This window comes from Myxocyprinus asiaticus, chromosome 14 (assembly GCF_019703515.2).
Source record: "Myxocyprinus asiaticus isolate MX2 ecotype Aquarium Trade chromosome 14, UBuf_Myxa_2, whole genome shotgun sequence".
Taxonomy (NCBI): Eukaryota; Metazoa; Chordata; class Actinopteri; order Cypriniformes; family Catostomidae; genus Myxocyprinus; species Myxocyprinus asiaticus.
Genome location: NC_059357.1, coordinates 8,558,633 through 8,574,862, shown reverse-complemented (window position 1 = coordinate 8,574,862; position 16,230 = coordinate 8,558,633). Strand labels below are relative to the sequence as shown.

The following is a 16,230-nucleotide window of genomic DNA, read 5'->3' as shown; positions in this document are numbered from 1 at the left end:
GAGGCAGTTTCCTAAAGGAATCGTGACTATTGTGGACATAAATGTCCATTTAGAAGCTTTACAAGATGGTCACCATTAGAGCCGACATTATGCCCATCTTTGCGTAACGTGTAGTTTGGTTTCCTCACAAGGAATTGATAGACAGGTAAATGCAATGAAACTGCTAATCTCACAGGGCTCTAATACCTCTGAGCCCCAGGCTGCCAGCAAGACCCCTGAGTCCTTTCAATCTCCAGTGAAGTGAAACAGAACATCAGAGGAGAGATCGTGTGTGTGCTTGCATGTACAGTGGGGTCCAAAAGTATGACACCATTAATGAAAATACTTATATTTTTCATTCTTTTCTAATTGAATGCATTGATTTTTACAAATTATATTATCAGCATAACAATATGAGTGAAAAGTTTAATTGAAAAATTTACATTAATTTCAAGAATTTCTAAGTATTTGGTGTGTACCCCTTTTGCTTTAATGACAACATGCATTTGAGTTTACATGGATTCCACAAGTTTGTGCAAAACCTGATGATCCATGTAATTGTAAATTATTATGGGTTATGTTGAATTGAGTTAATAAGGTCAATGTCACAAATGTGCTTATATTTGATAAGTGACCTAGAATCTGTGAAGAATCTAAAATATTTCTACTGCGTTTAACGTCGTAACTTAAAATCCCAGATTTTCAATGTAGTCCAATGTAGACGTTTTGGACCACACTGCATTTTTTAATGATAGGTATAGTTGCGAGTAAGGAACTGATAAGAAAAGGCTAAGAAAAGACCAGGAAATTTCAGTCAGACTCAAACTCATGTCACCCATATGAGCACTACGGCTCAATGTGGAGCATGTGCACTTATTGCTAGGTCACGTCTCCAATGAAGAGGACATTCTGTTCAATTAGAGAGAAAGTAGGTGAGACCGGGGCTAATTATTACACTTTTACACATGACAACATTTAAAACATGTCTGTGTTTTTATATCATAATTGTGCCCCCAACTAGTGTGTTTGTAAAAAAAATATCCTTTCCCAAAGAACACATATCAACCTTTTGGATACGTTCCCTGAATGTATCCCAGTGTGATTTTATTCTATTACACAAATTCTGATAGTGATAATGGAATTTTAGTTTGGAGGATAAAATCCACAAAAATTGGGCCTGTACTAATTTAAGACAGTGTTGAACTAGGTTCTTAAAAAAACCAACAAACAAAACCAATGTTAGATAAAACAAGCATTTGTGCAATTGGGCTATGACTCATTAACAAAAAAAGCTTTTAGTTACTGAGATGTAGCCCTTGTGACAACTTCCGGTATGACAATTAGCCAAGGTCTCTCCTATATATATATCTGTTTGTTTATAAACTTATCTGTTTGGTATAAGTTTTATATATATATATATATATATATATATATATATATATATATATATATATATATATATATATATATATATATATATATAAAACTTCAAAGACAGAGAATGACTAATCAAACTATACTGTCACTACAGAGTTAGAAAAAAATATCACAATGCCACTGATGAGGCTATGCTGCAGTAAATAAGAAAGATATTTACTTGTAAGGACATGATTGTTTGTTGAGAAATGCTTGCAGTGATCATAATTTCAGGGCCAAAAACATCATAACAATAGCCCAGATGTTAGCATGTTAGCATTAGCATGCTAACAATGAGGTGCAAGTAGGGGAAACAGTACACAACTTAGCGATTATGCGAACAATTAACCTCACCCGATGTGATGCTAAATTAGCGACCTGCGTGAATACAATGTGAAAGATTTATTAAAATCCCATCCAGACAGCATACAAAGCTTCATTTTGATTTGAAAGGAAGTTCATTAAAAGGGTAAACAGACTTTATTCTCAAATTAGCATATGCATGATTTGTTGTTGAGGGAAAACCACAATTGGGCTGAGTAATTAGCTTTAACTCCTCAGGAGGCAGAAATATAATAGAAGCAACAAGGAGTTAATTTGCATTCCAGTTTTGTTTTTTCCTTTTTTTACGGTCACATATTCTGACAATCCACAATGACAGTTTTAGCTTTTTAAAGACCAGTCACACAGGATTCGTTCTTGTATTCCGTCCACACTATTTTTTAATTGTTAGTAGTAATGTGGGATTTTGATTCATCCCAGTGACTCGAGCCTTTTGTATCCGTTCACCAAAAACACATATCGTACATATTCGTTCACTGATTTGTTCGGTGACCACTTTTCAGAATCAGAATCAGAATGAGCTTTATTTCCAAGTATGCTTACACATACAAGGAATTTTTCTTGGTGACAGAAGCTTCCAGTGCCCAAACAATACAGCAGCAAGACAGGGATAATAATAATAATAATAATAAAATAAGCCAATAGAAAATATAAGTATATATACAAAAACACAAAAAGACAAAATATATATATATATATATATATATATATATATATATATATATATATATATATATATATATATACAAATCTGTTATATACAGTGCAAAGAAATGTAATGCAGAAGAGGTAGGATATGTTAAATAAATATAATTGACTAAGCTGTGTATTGCATGTCATTATTGCACAATGGGGCAGTTTTAACAGTTCATGAGATGGATAGCCTGAGGGGAAAAACTATTCTTGTGCCTGATGGTTCTGGTGCTCAGAGCTCTGTAGCGCCGACCATAAGGCAACAGTTCAAAAAATTAGTGGGCAGGGTGAGTGGTGTCCAGAGTGATTTTTCCAGCCTTTTCCTCACTCTGGAAGTGTACAGTTCTTGAAGGGTGGGCAGGGGGCAACCAATTATCTGCTCAGCATTCCGAACTGTCCTTTGTAGTCTTCTGATGTCCGATTTCATAGCTGAACTAAACCAGACAGTTATTGAAGTGCAGAGGATAGACTCAATGACTACTGAGTAGAACTGAATTAGCAGCACCTGTGGCAGGTTGAACTACCTCAACTGGCGAAAGAAGTACAACCTCTGCTTGGCCTTTTTCACAATGGATTAAATGTGGGTCTCCCACTTCAGGTCCTGTGAGATGGTAGTGCCCAGGAACCTGAATGACTCCACTGCTGCAACAGTGCTGTTTAGAATGGTGAGCGGGGTCAATGTTGGGGTGTTCTAAAGTCCACTATCATCTCCACTGTTTTGAGCATGTTGAGCTCCAGGTTGTTATGACTGCACCAGTAAGCCAGCCATTCAACCTCCCATCTGTATGCAGACTCATTGTCATCTTGGATGAGGCTGATGACAGTAGTGTCGTCTGCAAACTTCAGGAGCTTGACAGAGGGGTCCTTGGCGGTGCAGTCATTGGTATACAGGGAGAAGAGTAGTGGGGAGAGCACACATCCCTGGGGGGCACCAGTGCTGATTGTACATGTGCTGGAAGTGAATTTCCCCAGTCTCACTAGCTGCTGCCTGTCTGTCAGAAAGCTGGTGATCCACTGACAGATAGACGTGGGAACAGAGAGCTGGGTTAAATTATTCCATAGGAGAGCTGGGATTATGATTTTGAAAGCCGACTGAAGTCCACCAAAAGTATTCTTGCATATGTCCCTGGTCTGTCCAGATGTTGTAGGATATGATGCAATCCCATGTTGACTGCATCATCCACAAATCTGTTTGTTCTATAAGCAAATTGAAGGGAATCCAGAAAGGGTCCAGTGATGTTCTTCAGGTGGGCCACCACCAGTCTCTCAAATGACTTCATGACCACAGTTGTCAGAGCGGTGGGTCTGTAGTCATTAAGTCCTTTGAACTTGGATTTCTTTGGGACAGGGATGATAGTGAAGCATTTGAAGCAGCAGGGAAATTCACACTGCTCCAGTGATCTGTTGAAGATCTGTGTGAAGATGGGGGTCAGCTGGTCAGCACAGGATTTTAGACAAGTTGGTGAAACACCATCTGGGCCCTGTGTTTCCTTGTCTTTTGTTTCCGGAAGACCCAGCACACATCCTCTTCACAGATCTTAAGTGCAGGTTGAGTAGCGGGGGGGGGGGGGGGTTGCAGGAGGTATTGGTGTTTGTGTGAAGTGAAGGTCAGAGTTGGTGTGGAGTGTGAGACAGGGCTTTTCAAATCTACAGTAAAACACATTCAGGTTGTCAGCCAGTTGTTAATTCCCAACAGTGTTGGGGGATGGTGTCTTGAAATTAGTAATGTCTTTCAGACCTCTCCACACTGATGCAGTTACTTGTTTTTCAGCTTCTCAGAGTAGCTACTTTTAGCCACTTTCATTTCCTTAGTGTGTTTTTGGCCTGATTATACAAGATGTTATCCCCGCCTCTGTAAGCATCCTCTTTGGCATGATGAAACTGTCTGAGTTTTGCTATAAACCATGGTTTGTCATTGTTGAACATTAAATAAGTCCTAGTAGGAATGCACATATTCCATGAGACCCATTAGCCCTTCTGGCTATAATGTTACTGATCCACTGACTAAGAAAACTATAGTACTGACAGTATTAGATATATGGATCAAATTACCAAATTATTATGTGAAATATATATTGGAGTGCTAAAATTGGTCATAAAGAATGACTCTATCAAAACAGTAAAGATTATTTGACATTATCGGCACATAACCTAATTAATATTCATAAGTTTGTCCCCACTATATATTTTTAATCAATGTGACTGCAATGTTCCTGGCTGAAACAAGTCTAACTGTCCTACCTTAAAATTTAGTAGATGCTAGAGACTTCAGCAAAGTGTTTTCCCCACAAATGACAACAAAGCATATCTTTCATTTTGTGAACTGCGGGGCATTACTTTTATCAAGTTATATAAATAAGACAACAATAATAGCCTATAAAGTAACTATGAGTTTCAATAAAGTCCTTATGTTATTAATGTGTGGTCTTCAGTCATTTTTACTCATAATTCATTCAGCCCACATTTCGACACCCCTGCATTTTGCGCCATTTTGTTGCACTCTGTCGAGCCCTTTGAAAACTTGCCATCGGGAGCATCGGGACTCCTTTTTGGACAGCCACAATATGGTCACCCTAGTACTGTGTAAACAACCCTTTGGAAGAAGTAATTATGTAACAGTTTTAAATTCTATTTTTCACTGGACCATTTTTAATTGCTTATTTACAAGTGACATCAGGAATTTTTGGAGTGTACAGTACAAACAGTAAACTGGCCTTATAACATATGGCTCTTTTTATGACATCCACATTTCTGCAGCATTTTTCATCAGATTTGCCCTTTGTTTTCATTCAGAAAAGTCAAGATGAACACCCTGGAGTCTTTGACCTGTGGGTAAGTGAAATACCACAGGTTGCAGTGTATTCATGAGGTTTGTATGAAAGGACCTGTGAGACATCTCTCACTGTGGATTTCAGTTTGTTTTTCCCGAACATTATTTATTCCATAGCCAGCTTTGGGAATCATCAGAAGTCGCAATGCATTTTTAATGCACCAGAGCTGCATTCTGTGGCCTATGTTTGTTGGCTACCAGTAGCACTGAATATGGACTTGCTAACAAACCCTCTCAAACCAGAGAAAGAAAAATGTGAGGCAGTATTTACCCCTAAAATTAACCTTCATTATACAAAGCACAAGGCTTTCCCAGGCATTGACCCTGATAACACATGTACATATGTCGCAGAGATGATGATTCAGTGTTTGTTTGTTTTTTCTGGTATTTCATTTTTAGAGTATTTGCTTGTCTGCAATATGTCGCTAAAAATTTCCCTTTAGGATTTTAGACACCCAGGGAGATGTTTTCATGACATTTATAATTTAGAATGAATCACTATTTTTAGATGTTTAGCAGATGCTTGTGTACGAATATGATGCTTAAAGATGAAGCTAAATTACTTTCTCCTATCCCATCTTAAAGAGATAGTTCACCAAAAATTTTTAATTCTCTCATCATAACTCACCCTCATGCCATTCCAGATGTGTATGACTTACTTTCTTCTCCTGAACACAAACACATTTTTTTGGAAAAATATCTGTTCTGTAGGTCAATACAATGCAAGTGAATTGTGGAATGATGATTCAAAAAGCATATAATATCAGTATAAAAGTAATCCATACGACTCCAGTGATTAAATCCATATCTTCAGAAGCGATATTAAAGGCGTGGGTGAGAAACAGATCAATATTTAAGTCCTTTTTTACTATAAACGTCCACTTTCACATTCTTCTTCTTTTGTTTTTGGTGATTCGCCTTCTTTGTGCATATCGCCACCTATTGGGCAGGAAGGAGAATTTATAGTAAAAAAGGACTTAAATATTGATCTGTTTCTTACCCACACTTATCATATTGCTTCTGAAGACAGGAATTTAACCACTGGAGTAGTATGGATTAATTTTATGCTGCCATTATATGCTTTTAGGACCTTCAAATTTCTGGCCACCATTCACTTGCATTGTGTGGACCTACAGAGCTGAGATATTCTCCGATTATTCTTCATTTGTGTTTAGCAGAAGAGAGTCACATATCTGGGATGTCATGAAGGTGAGTAAATGATGGAAAAAATTTCATTTTTGGGTGAACTATCCCTTTATGCTGAAACAACTGTAAGTAAATGATTCGTTAATACAGATTACACATAATAAGACGTGGCAATGTACTATGAAATAAAAATATTTCATGTCGACTTTAAAATAGGGATGTGCACAAGACTAATCGAGTACTTGTTCCACTTTAAATATTCAACTTGTTAAAAAACACTACTCGAATAACACATTTTTATTTTTCTTTATGCCTATGCCTTGTTCACTCAAAAATGAAAATGATTGTCATTGAAGTAATTGTATTGCTTCAGAACACTTACAATGTATGTTTCTTTGTGTGAGTGCAAATGTTTTTTTTTTTTTTTTTTTATCTAGATGTTGTTCATGCATAGTGCAATTTTTTTTATAAGCAAAACAAGTTGAAAGGTTATTGAAGTTAGCTTATTTTGAAAATGCTATAAGGATGACATTTGTGAAAACCCCAACTGGCTATAGCAACCAGGCCAACTGATTGCTTAAGAGACCTGGCTGGACTCACTCAGCACACCTTGGATTTGAACTCGTGACTCCAGGGGTGGTAGTCAGCAGCTTTGCTCGCTGAGCTACCCAGGTACCCCCAATTACTTGTTTTTTATGTGTTAGAGTGCTCGACTAAAAAGTTAGCTATGAGGTTCTATTACTGTCCTTCCTTCTGTACTTCTTGTTCACTCTCTTTTTCTCAGCCTCTCTTTGCATGTTCACACATTTTAGACATTAAAGAAGCATTAAGGAAGCACTTCCATTAGAGCCAGGAAGCTCATGTAATATGGCAGCAATCAGCACTAACATACTTCGAAAGCACACAAATACCCTCTCAAAAACCGTAGGTGGAGTTTAAGGGGTGCCAGTGGCACAGAATTATTTTACATGGCTCCTTACAAGTATAAAGGCAGTTCTGAGGTGAAATATCCACTGTGTGGCGCTAAAAAGCTAATTACATTTTCTCCCAAACAGATGAGGTTTTGAAGGTTAATACAAAACTGACCTCCCTAACCGGTGGTGTCATAAAAAGCAAATCTGAGATAAAAATGCAATTTCTGCACTTCTATAACACTTTTGACTTATGTGTCAAGTTCTCTCAAGTTCAGGTCTCGTACCCTGATCCTTTGCATCACAAGTGTAACACTCTATCAGTTAAGCTACTGCACAATTTAATTGCAATCGAACATGCTTGTAAATGTAGTTGTTTATGTAATGCAAATATGAAAATGTATTGCCTTAAAAGTTTATGAACTAATAATCTGTCGTTTTAATTATGATTTGTTTGAAAGAGAATAAAAGTTGTTGTTTTAGTGCCTCTAGTGTTCACAGTAAACTTCACATAAACATAATTTTGCAAAATGTAGGTATAGTAATGTTACAATGAGACAGACCAGGTAGGATAAAAAAACTTGTTTTATTATTTATATTAATACTACTATTACTATTGTTGTAGTTATGAATAAAGTAATATCTAAGTCTACTGAGTCTACAGTTCTTCTTGTTCTGTGTCTGAAACGTTGCCATTGCCCTGACAATCAGCATGTGTCTTTTTTTTCTGCCAGCTTGAACAAAAAATTTTTACATATAACTTTGATACATACTGCAATTGTGGTTACCGTATACATACATTTATGCCGCATATGTGCATTAAAAAAGTCAGTTTAAGTGCACTTTTCATGGTATATATACATTGCATGCCAGCACAAGTAAAACGCTGCCACAAGTGTCAAAAACATTCTCTTTTACAGAGATAAAAACTTGGCATGTCCAACTACAAGACTTGAGAAGAACATAAAAAAAAAAATGTTAGTAGAAAGCAGTGCATGCTGACAGTACAATGATCACAGAGGTTTTGGCGGAAAACAATCGAATGCATCATTTCATGCTGAATTGAGCTGATTTTACACATGAAAAGCAAACCCATAACACACCATTGTACTCAAAGCTTTTTAAATTCAGAAAATGTAATTATCAAATGTAAAATTATGCATTAAAAAATGTATAGGCCTACATAACAAAAGGTGACACCTGAATGACTCAGGCTGCAACGGTCGGCTTGCTCAGAGTGCACATATATTCATACACCCAAATGAAGCACATCATTTTGGCTGTAGAAATTTCACTAGTCATTTGTGACTGTTCTTACCCAGTGATTTTATAAGGTCACTGGCATAGGATGGGTTTGCGCGCGTGCGCGCGTGTGTGTGTGTGTGTGTGTTGAGTTCTATATTGCCCATGTTTGTGTTGGCTGAATGCGGTCATGTTGGCCTCATTGGATTTCCCAGAGCTTGTCAATAGAATCTCTCTCTCTCTCTCTCTCTCTCTCTCTCTCTCTCTCTCTCTCTCTCTCTGTCTCTCTCTCTGTCTCTCTCTCTCTCTCTCACTCACTCTCTGTGTGTGCTACTCTATTTCATCCCAATACATTAGATATACACTAGATATATCTTTCCTTCTGCCATTATGACGTACACACAGAGACCTTTATCTGGTACTTCTGGCACACATTAACCGGGCCTCATTAAACTTTCCTATGATAAATCATGTTAAATTATAACAGGCTGGCTACACACTTCAGTATCTGCCCTTCCAACACTGCCTGTGTCATTGTGTGCTCTCACACACATATACACACAAATCTAAATGGGAATATACAATAGAATTATACTGTTTGTATTTAAGGGTAATCAAAATTAGTATATACTAACCATACCCCTAACCCTAAAAGAAAACATTTTTTATTTATTTATTTTATGAATCATTTTTAAAATGAGGACATCCAAAATTGTCCCAAAAGGATGGATGGTTTTGTTATATTTAGCTAACTACTGAGACAAATTTGAACACACACACTCATTCCGTATCATTAGAAACACAAGTACATCCTTAAATGCAGAACATCTCATAAACTCTAAGCCTGATCTCATGAAAATTATGGGATTGTTGAGACATTTTGCAAAATAAAAATGTGCTTCCTTACATGTATATTGCAGCAGTTCTATGGGGAAATGTCCACTGTGGCACTAAAAGAGTGTTAAATGTTTTCCCAAACAGACGCGTTTTTTAAGGTTAATGCTCTGTCGAGTTTTAAATCAACAAAACCTACCTCCCTACCTTAAATCTTAAACCTAAACCTAACCGATAGTGTCATAAAAAGAAAATGTGAGATAAAAAACACGCAATTGCAGAAGAATTTTGTGATCACACAAAAAAAATCACACACAAGCTTGTAAATGTTGTTTGTAATGTATTGCAAACATTATAATGTATTGCCTTATATGCACTTAAGTAAAAATGTTTAGATGTCATAAAATAGCATTGTGTGGGGAACCGGGTGCAAAGTAAGTGTTTATGAACTGATGATCTGCCATTTTACTCGTGATTTGTTTGAAAGTAAATAAAAGTCAATGTTGTAGCACATATTGTATTTTACCAGGAAACTGCCATGATGTGTATAACGAGGCACATAAAAATCTAAATGTAGGTATAGTAACTTCTCCGTCATGCAACACTTACCCCTGTATTTTTTTATTTTCTCATTGTTGATTTGTTTATCCCACCCCACCCCCTAAAAACATCAGACAGCGAATAATCTATCATCCTTTTTTCTTTCTCTCTCTCTCTCGCTATCTCGGGCAATGGCATGCTTCCAGCCCTTATCAATAGCCCTCATTAAATCATGGTGGTGTCTGTCTGTCATACCACATTACGAATGAGAGACAGATACTCGGACTGATCTCCCTCTCTTCCCGCCCCTGGAGGACGTTTCCCTCGTGCCAAATGAAACCAAAGTGTCAACTTTATTTGCATTAAAGTGGTGTTGAGTGCTTTCAAATTGTTATTTCTATTTTATAGGACATCATATAGTCAATATTTCATTGTCCTTTTTAACCAGTTGCAGCCAGTACAATTCCATTACACTGTATACACACTCTTAAAGATAAAGGTTCTTTGGTTCAACAAAGAACCCTTGTATTATCAAGAGCTATTTTTTTTTTTCACTGTAGGATTCTTGAATTGGCTGTATGTTTCTTCAGAGGTGAAAAATGTTTTAATGTGATGTTATAGGTTTTTCAGATTAGCATGTTGTTTTCTGGGTTTTTTAAAACTAGAAGTACACAATACAAGGTTCTCTTGTGGCATCAGGTTGTAAAATAAATTTGGTTCTAACTTGAAGCTTTATTTTTAAGAGTGTACACTCACCCATAGAAAATTAAATCACAAATGAGATCTCTTCATAATCTCAATTGTTTCTCCAAGACGGCAACGCGAATAAATGGAGAGCAAATTAAGACATTTGTTAAGGACCCTGCTTTTCAGATAAGACCCCAGTAAGATCATGTTTTACTACAGAGTTTTCAAAGAGATCACAACAATGTCTCAAACTGTACTCGGATTTGCCAAGATCCGAAATATTACAACCAAAAGTCAGTTTTTACTACGAACACAAACATTTCTCATCAAATAGTTTTAAAACCAAGCTTGAGTTTTAGAAGAGATCTCAACGTCTCAAACTCTGCCAAGATAACAAACTCAGCAAACGAAATCCACACTTCAGTAACTCATTTCTCATCAAATTCATCCAAGACCAAATTATCTGAGCTATGCCATTCACATGAATTTTACGTCTCCTAAGCTATGCTTTTCACACACAAACATGCACTCACCTGGAGTTGGTCATGTCTGTCTGTCCTCCTTGACTCTTTTCCAGGCCCAGTTTGGTAAAGATCCCGACCAGAACCATGATGGCCACCACTCCACAGATTATATACACAATCATGTGAGTACGATCCCGGTCCGGTTCCTCCTGTACATCCGTTACCGGAGCCGCCGGCTTGCCCGTATTGGCCCACACTGGTGTGTCGTAGTTGGAACAAGATGTTTGGTCCAGGCTGTGAACCTTGAACTGACAACAGAATCGATAGTAACAGGAACCACAGCAGAACAGGTAAATTCCCGCGTTACAATTAAACGGCGGATCCCATTGGCCCATCACATCAAAGTAACCCCAACAACGACTCCCAGCCGATGGAGTACGGTCGTCTGCGTCTGACCCTGGGGTTGCTAGAGTGACCTCCGGGGCGCCAGATGGCGCAACCGTCCGATTGTTCGCCTGCATGTCTGTATTTGCGATGTTGGGTTTCTGACTGTAAGAAATGCCACTCAAGAGCAGAATAGCAATAAAAAATGCATTCAAAAACAGGTGAGACGCAGGCATGATCCGGTTTTAGTAATCCCTAAATGCGTACAGACAACAACACGGCCACTAGGGAGTAATAAACCAATGGAGTTTAGTTTAGCAAGTTTGCTGAGTGAAGAGTTCTACCTCAAAGTTTAGAGTTAGTTTAATGCTGACTTGTTGTCCGGGAATGGCAAGCTGATACAGGAAAAACAGCCCTCATCAGGGACAGAGAGAGACAGCAATACGGAAAGCTTTCCATACCACTTATGCACACAACACACTCGCCAATGTCATCACTACAGGAAGAGAGTGAGAGTGAATGAGATTCCTCCCCTTTGGAAGGACTCCAGATTTGAGGATCCCACCCTGAGACAAACTGTTGTCCAAGAAATATCCAGCAAAAAGATTTGTCCAATTCAGACCCCTGAAGTAATCATGATGAGGTTAGAATCAAGCCGTATCCATGATCTTTGTCCCACCAAGCATTGCTTTATGCCAGCGAGAAATAGACGCCTCACGTTACAGTTCAAAGATATTCCACAAGTCATTGTCAATACTTTCCACTGTTCTGTTCTCTCAGAGAAATGTCTGCGGTTCCTCTTTTGTCTTCCTGCTGCTATTGTTTTCACAGTCAAGGTGTCTTCCTTCTGCGTAGTCCTGTCCCCTTTGAATAAAATATTTAACATATTTTCATACATTCTGATGTTAGGTTGAATCTTGGAAAAAACATAAAGATTAAAATATTTTATGATTTTTGGGTTACGCTTTTACAGTGTTCATTTTACTGTGTATTTGCATAATTATGTACAGAGTACTGGTAACTGAGTAAGGAATAATATCAACTGGTCGTTATCGCAAAATAATTGTGATTATTGCGATAATGACAGGCTGACTGCACATTATACTGCTTATTACATGGCTAGCTACCAAATAAATAAATAAATGTAAGCGATAAGCTGTAAGCGATTTTTTTCATGGAAAGATATGCAAAAAAATGTACTACTCCCTGAAAGATATTAAGGAAATAAGCATACTGAGATATTTCATCAGTCTCTATGACAGCTCTAGACTCTCAAAACAGCAAACAAAAATGTGTCCACAGGCTGCGGAAAATGGCCCTTTCTGCACGTCAATCATTTTGCACATTCTCATAGTATTGTAGTTGCAGCGATATATTGAGGCATAATGCCATTTTTATGCCATGTTGCTCAAAACAGTTGTCAGCTGAGGGCACTATTTTGCTGCTGTTGTTTTTGACAAACGTTTCTGATCGTGTCAGTGTCAATAAAGCTCATTTGGTATCTTTGGAGTGCGGGGTTTTGGAAAGAGGGAGCATGGCTAATCCAATGGTTCAGCTTGACAAAATTCTAGAACGGCTAAAATCGCTTACAGCACTTTTAAATATTTATTTGCATGGAAATTATGTTATAATGTGAGAAGAAAGAAATCACAGAGTCTCTAGAAACAGCTAAATTCCACCTCCAGTTTGCACAAATCCACATATTTGTTATTACTGTAGTATTAACATGTAATAACATGTAATAAAGCATGAATACTGTAAATATTTGAGCAATTTTGGTCATAATTACCGTATATGTGTTTGAACTGTAACAGATTGTGTGCATATGCTAGCTTGAGCAATATCTGGACCAGAGTGAGTAACATTAAAATTACTTTCCTAGGTTTGACTTGATTTTTTCACACTAACAGCGTCAGTCTGATAGCTAACTCTATTTTGTCTGAACACTCAACTGTAGCTCTGTCTCTTTCTCTCTCTTTCTTTTGTTCTTTTTCATGCATACAATCATTCTTTTCTCTCTCCCAGCAGGGAAGAAAAAACCCAAATGAGATCTCATAAACATTTCAATTCTTTCACCTAGAGAGCAGTGACATTAAATTGAGACTTTTGCTGAAGACTTTTACACTAAAATCTGCAATCACAAGTCCGAGGTTTCAATAAATTTATACTGTAAATTTCAAATTTTCTTAGCTACACTATCGACAATAATTTTATAGCTTCATACTCTTACAATTCGTCTCATTGGTGTCTATTTTAATTTCTTCTAAGGATTTTAAGGACAAACATTTGAGACAAAGTTGATACTTAAAGTCTGCTGACTAAAGTCTGAGTTATAAAAGAACAGCCTCGGAGAAATAACATTTTCCTCTCTTTCTGGTTTGTTAGGGCCTCTTTTTTCTTGTTTTTCTGCTTTTGCCTTTGCTGTCCTTCTAAATCTATCATACACATTGACAGACACACATACAAACACATTTACTAAGCTGATGAGAATATACCATAGACTTCTATTGTTTTTATATTAAGATATTAAGCTCATTTTAATTACTAGATACTAACCCTAAGCCTACTTCTATATATATATATATATATATATATATATATATATATATATATATATATATATATATACATACACTGTATATATTGAATTGTTTTTCCAAATAAGGATGCCCCCAAAATCAGATTTAGCGAATTTCTGGGGACATTTTTGTCCTCAAACTATAGCTAAGTACGTACTCAAAAACACACACACAAGGGGCTAAGAGGGTCTAAGTATTATTGCTCTTTTTTCTTCACTTAGAAACCACACACAACAAAAATCACACTCACACTAAAAGACTAAACACCACACCTAATCCAGATCCCAACAAGCCTGCAAAGCACCTGATCTAATGTCTCTCTGTGTGTGTGTGTGTGTGTGTGTGTGTGTGTGTGTGTGTGTGTGTGTCACTGTCTTTCTTTTTCTACAGTATGTGGATAAAGCAGAATCTTAGAGCATGGTGCAGATACACACGTCTCAGAAAGCAACAGATCAGCTTTCTATAATGGAGGAAATGTTGGTGAAGCATAGAATGTGAATCCAGCAGCTTACCCACACGCTGTTTATGAAAACAGGCATACTGTATATTGATATATGTATAGGATTGTTATAGATATATCTCTATATGTATGTGTTTTCACTGGAGGCTCTGAAGTAGTTTTCCTCAGAATAAAAAGGGAGAGTGGATGACAGATGAGTGAGGAAGACCAACAGATGGAAGGTAATATTTATTCCCCTCTTTTTTTCGTCCCAATGCATTCCCGTCTCTGCGCTTCCTAGCCCGCCAGATTCCGTGTTCCAGGGATGCTGTGTTCCTGTGTGGAGCCAGGAACGAATGATTGTGGCTTGCACTCTTTCTCTCTATCTCTCTCCCCCTCTCTCTCTCACTCAGTCTGTCTCGTGAGCGAATGAGCATATCTCATTTGCTGACTCCCCCTCCTTACTGTCATTGATACCTTATCCCTCGTTTTTCCCTTGTTTTGTTCTCAATATTCCATAATATTGTTCTCTTCTTCTCCTTTCTCTCTTGCTTTTCATTTATTTATTTATTTATTTAATTTTGGCATGTTGTTATATGTCTATCTTGTGCCCTAATTTTTCGTATATTTAATTTTTAGTTTTGATATTTTTGCAGCATTGCTTTAGTAAGCATGATAACAGCATTCTGGCCCTTTGACAGCCTGCACAATAAAACCCTCAGAAAAGTTTCATCTTTAAATTCATTCCATTTAATCTTGTGCGTCTCCGTGTACACATGCATGGACGTTGTATTTTGGCTTCGTTATACGCACATAATTTATATTCATTTAAACCGAGTGAATACTGTTCACAACACTCTAGACTGTCATTTAAGGGTTAAACTTCTGGCGCACTGAGTCACGAAACACAACAACATGATGTAGATTTCCGTGAAGTGCTTCTATGGGTGCAGAGCCAACAAAAGTGCCTCTGGTAAGAAACCTCTAAAAACTAAGTTTTTTCATTTGGGTGTAAAGAGTAGCATCTCTAGTTTCGTTTGAATTGCCACTTTAAAAAACGTATTCATTTTTCGCACGTCAGAGAGCTGTTAAACATGATGTCCACATACGTGGATTTTGGGACATTATTCGTTTTAAAGTTGAAAAAACATGTTAGTTATTTTAAATAACTTTCAACACATTTTCAACACATCTGTGGGTCAGTTTGCTTCATTTTAATATAAATTTGGTTATATTTTATTTTGTTATCACTGTACAATACAGTTTTATTCATTAACATTAGTAAATGCATTCTTATATTCACTGTCCAGTTTTACATTGAGAATCAATGGGTTCATCCAAAAGCTGAAAAAATTTAGCTTTCAGAGGCTTTATATGGAGTTAAGATGAAAATAAGGTGCATTTTGAACTGTTCTGAGACCAGTGCAGACAGACAGCACACTGGAGGTTAAGTCATTCACTAAATAGGGAGCAAGGTCGCACCCTATTGCTCTCTATGCAACTAAGTTCATTCACTCCTAAAATCCGACCAAAAAGTTCAGTTTGCAGATGATGTTTGGACCACTCAACATGTTTGGCAGAGATGGGACAATGGTCATCAGTATATAGATTCAAAATATATAATGTATAATTTTATTTTAACATGCTTGGCAGTGATTGGATGATGCTGGCCATTACGTTGAATCAGAATTAATTAATTTCTGATGTAATGTCTGTATCATCTCAAAAACATGAATAACCAACA

At 37.1% G+C, this 16,230-nt stretch overlaps 1 protein-coding gene across 2 annotated transcripts in view; it reads right to left on the bottom strand.

The window, feature by feature from the left end:
• The window catches only part of LOC127451407 (protein shisa-9-like), a 129,034-nt gene extending 114,215 nt beyond the window's left edge, over window positions 1-14,819 (bottom strand). For both annotated transcript variants that reach the window (XM_051716107.1, XM_051716108.1), the window contains exons 1-2: window positions 14,560-14,819; window positions 11,154-12,332 (exon numbers count right to left, since the gene is read on the bottom strand). In XM_051716107.1, the coding sequence (XP_051572067.1) occupies window positions 11,154-11,704 (551 nt within the window). In that variant the 5' untranslated portion in view covers window positions 11,705-12,332; window positions 14,560-14,819. The remainder of the gene's footprint in view (window positions 1-11,153; window positions 12,333-14,559) is intronic.
• Between the last annotated feature and the right edge of the window lie 1,411 nt (window positions 14,820-16,230).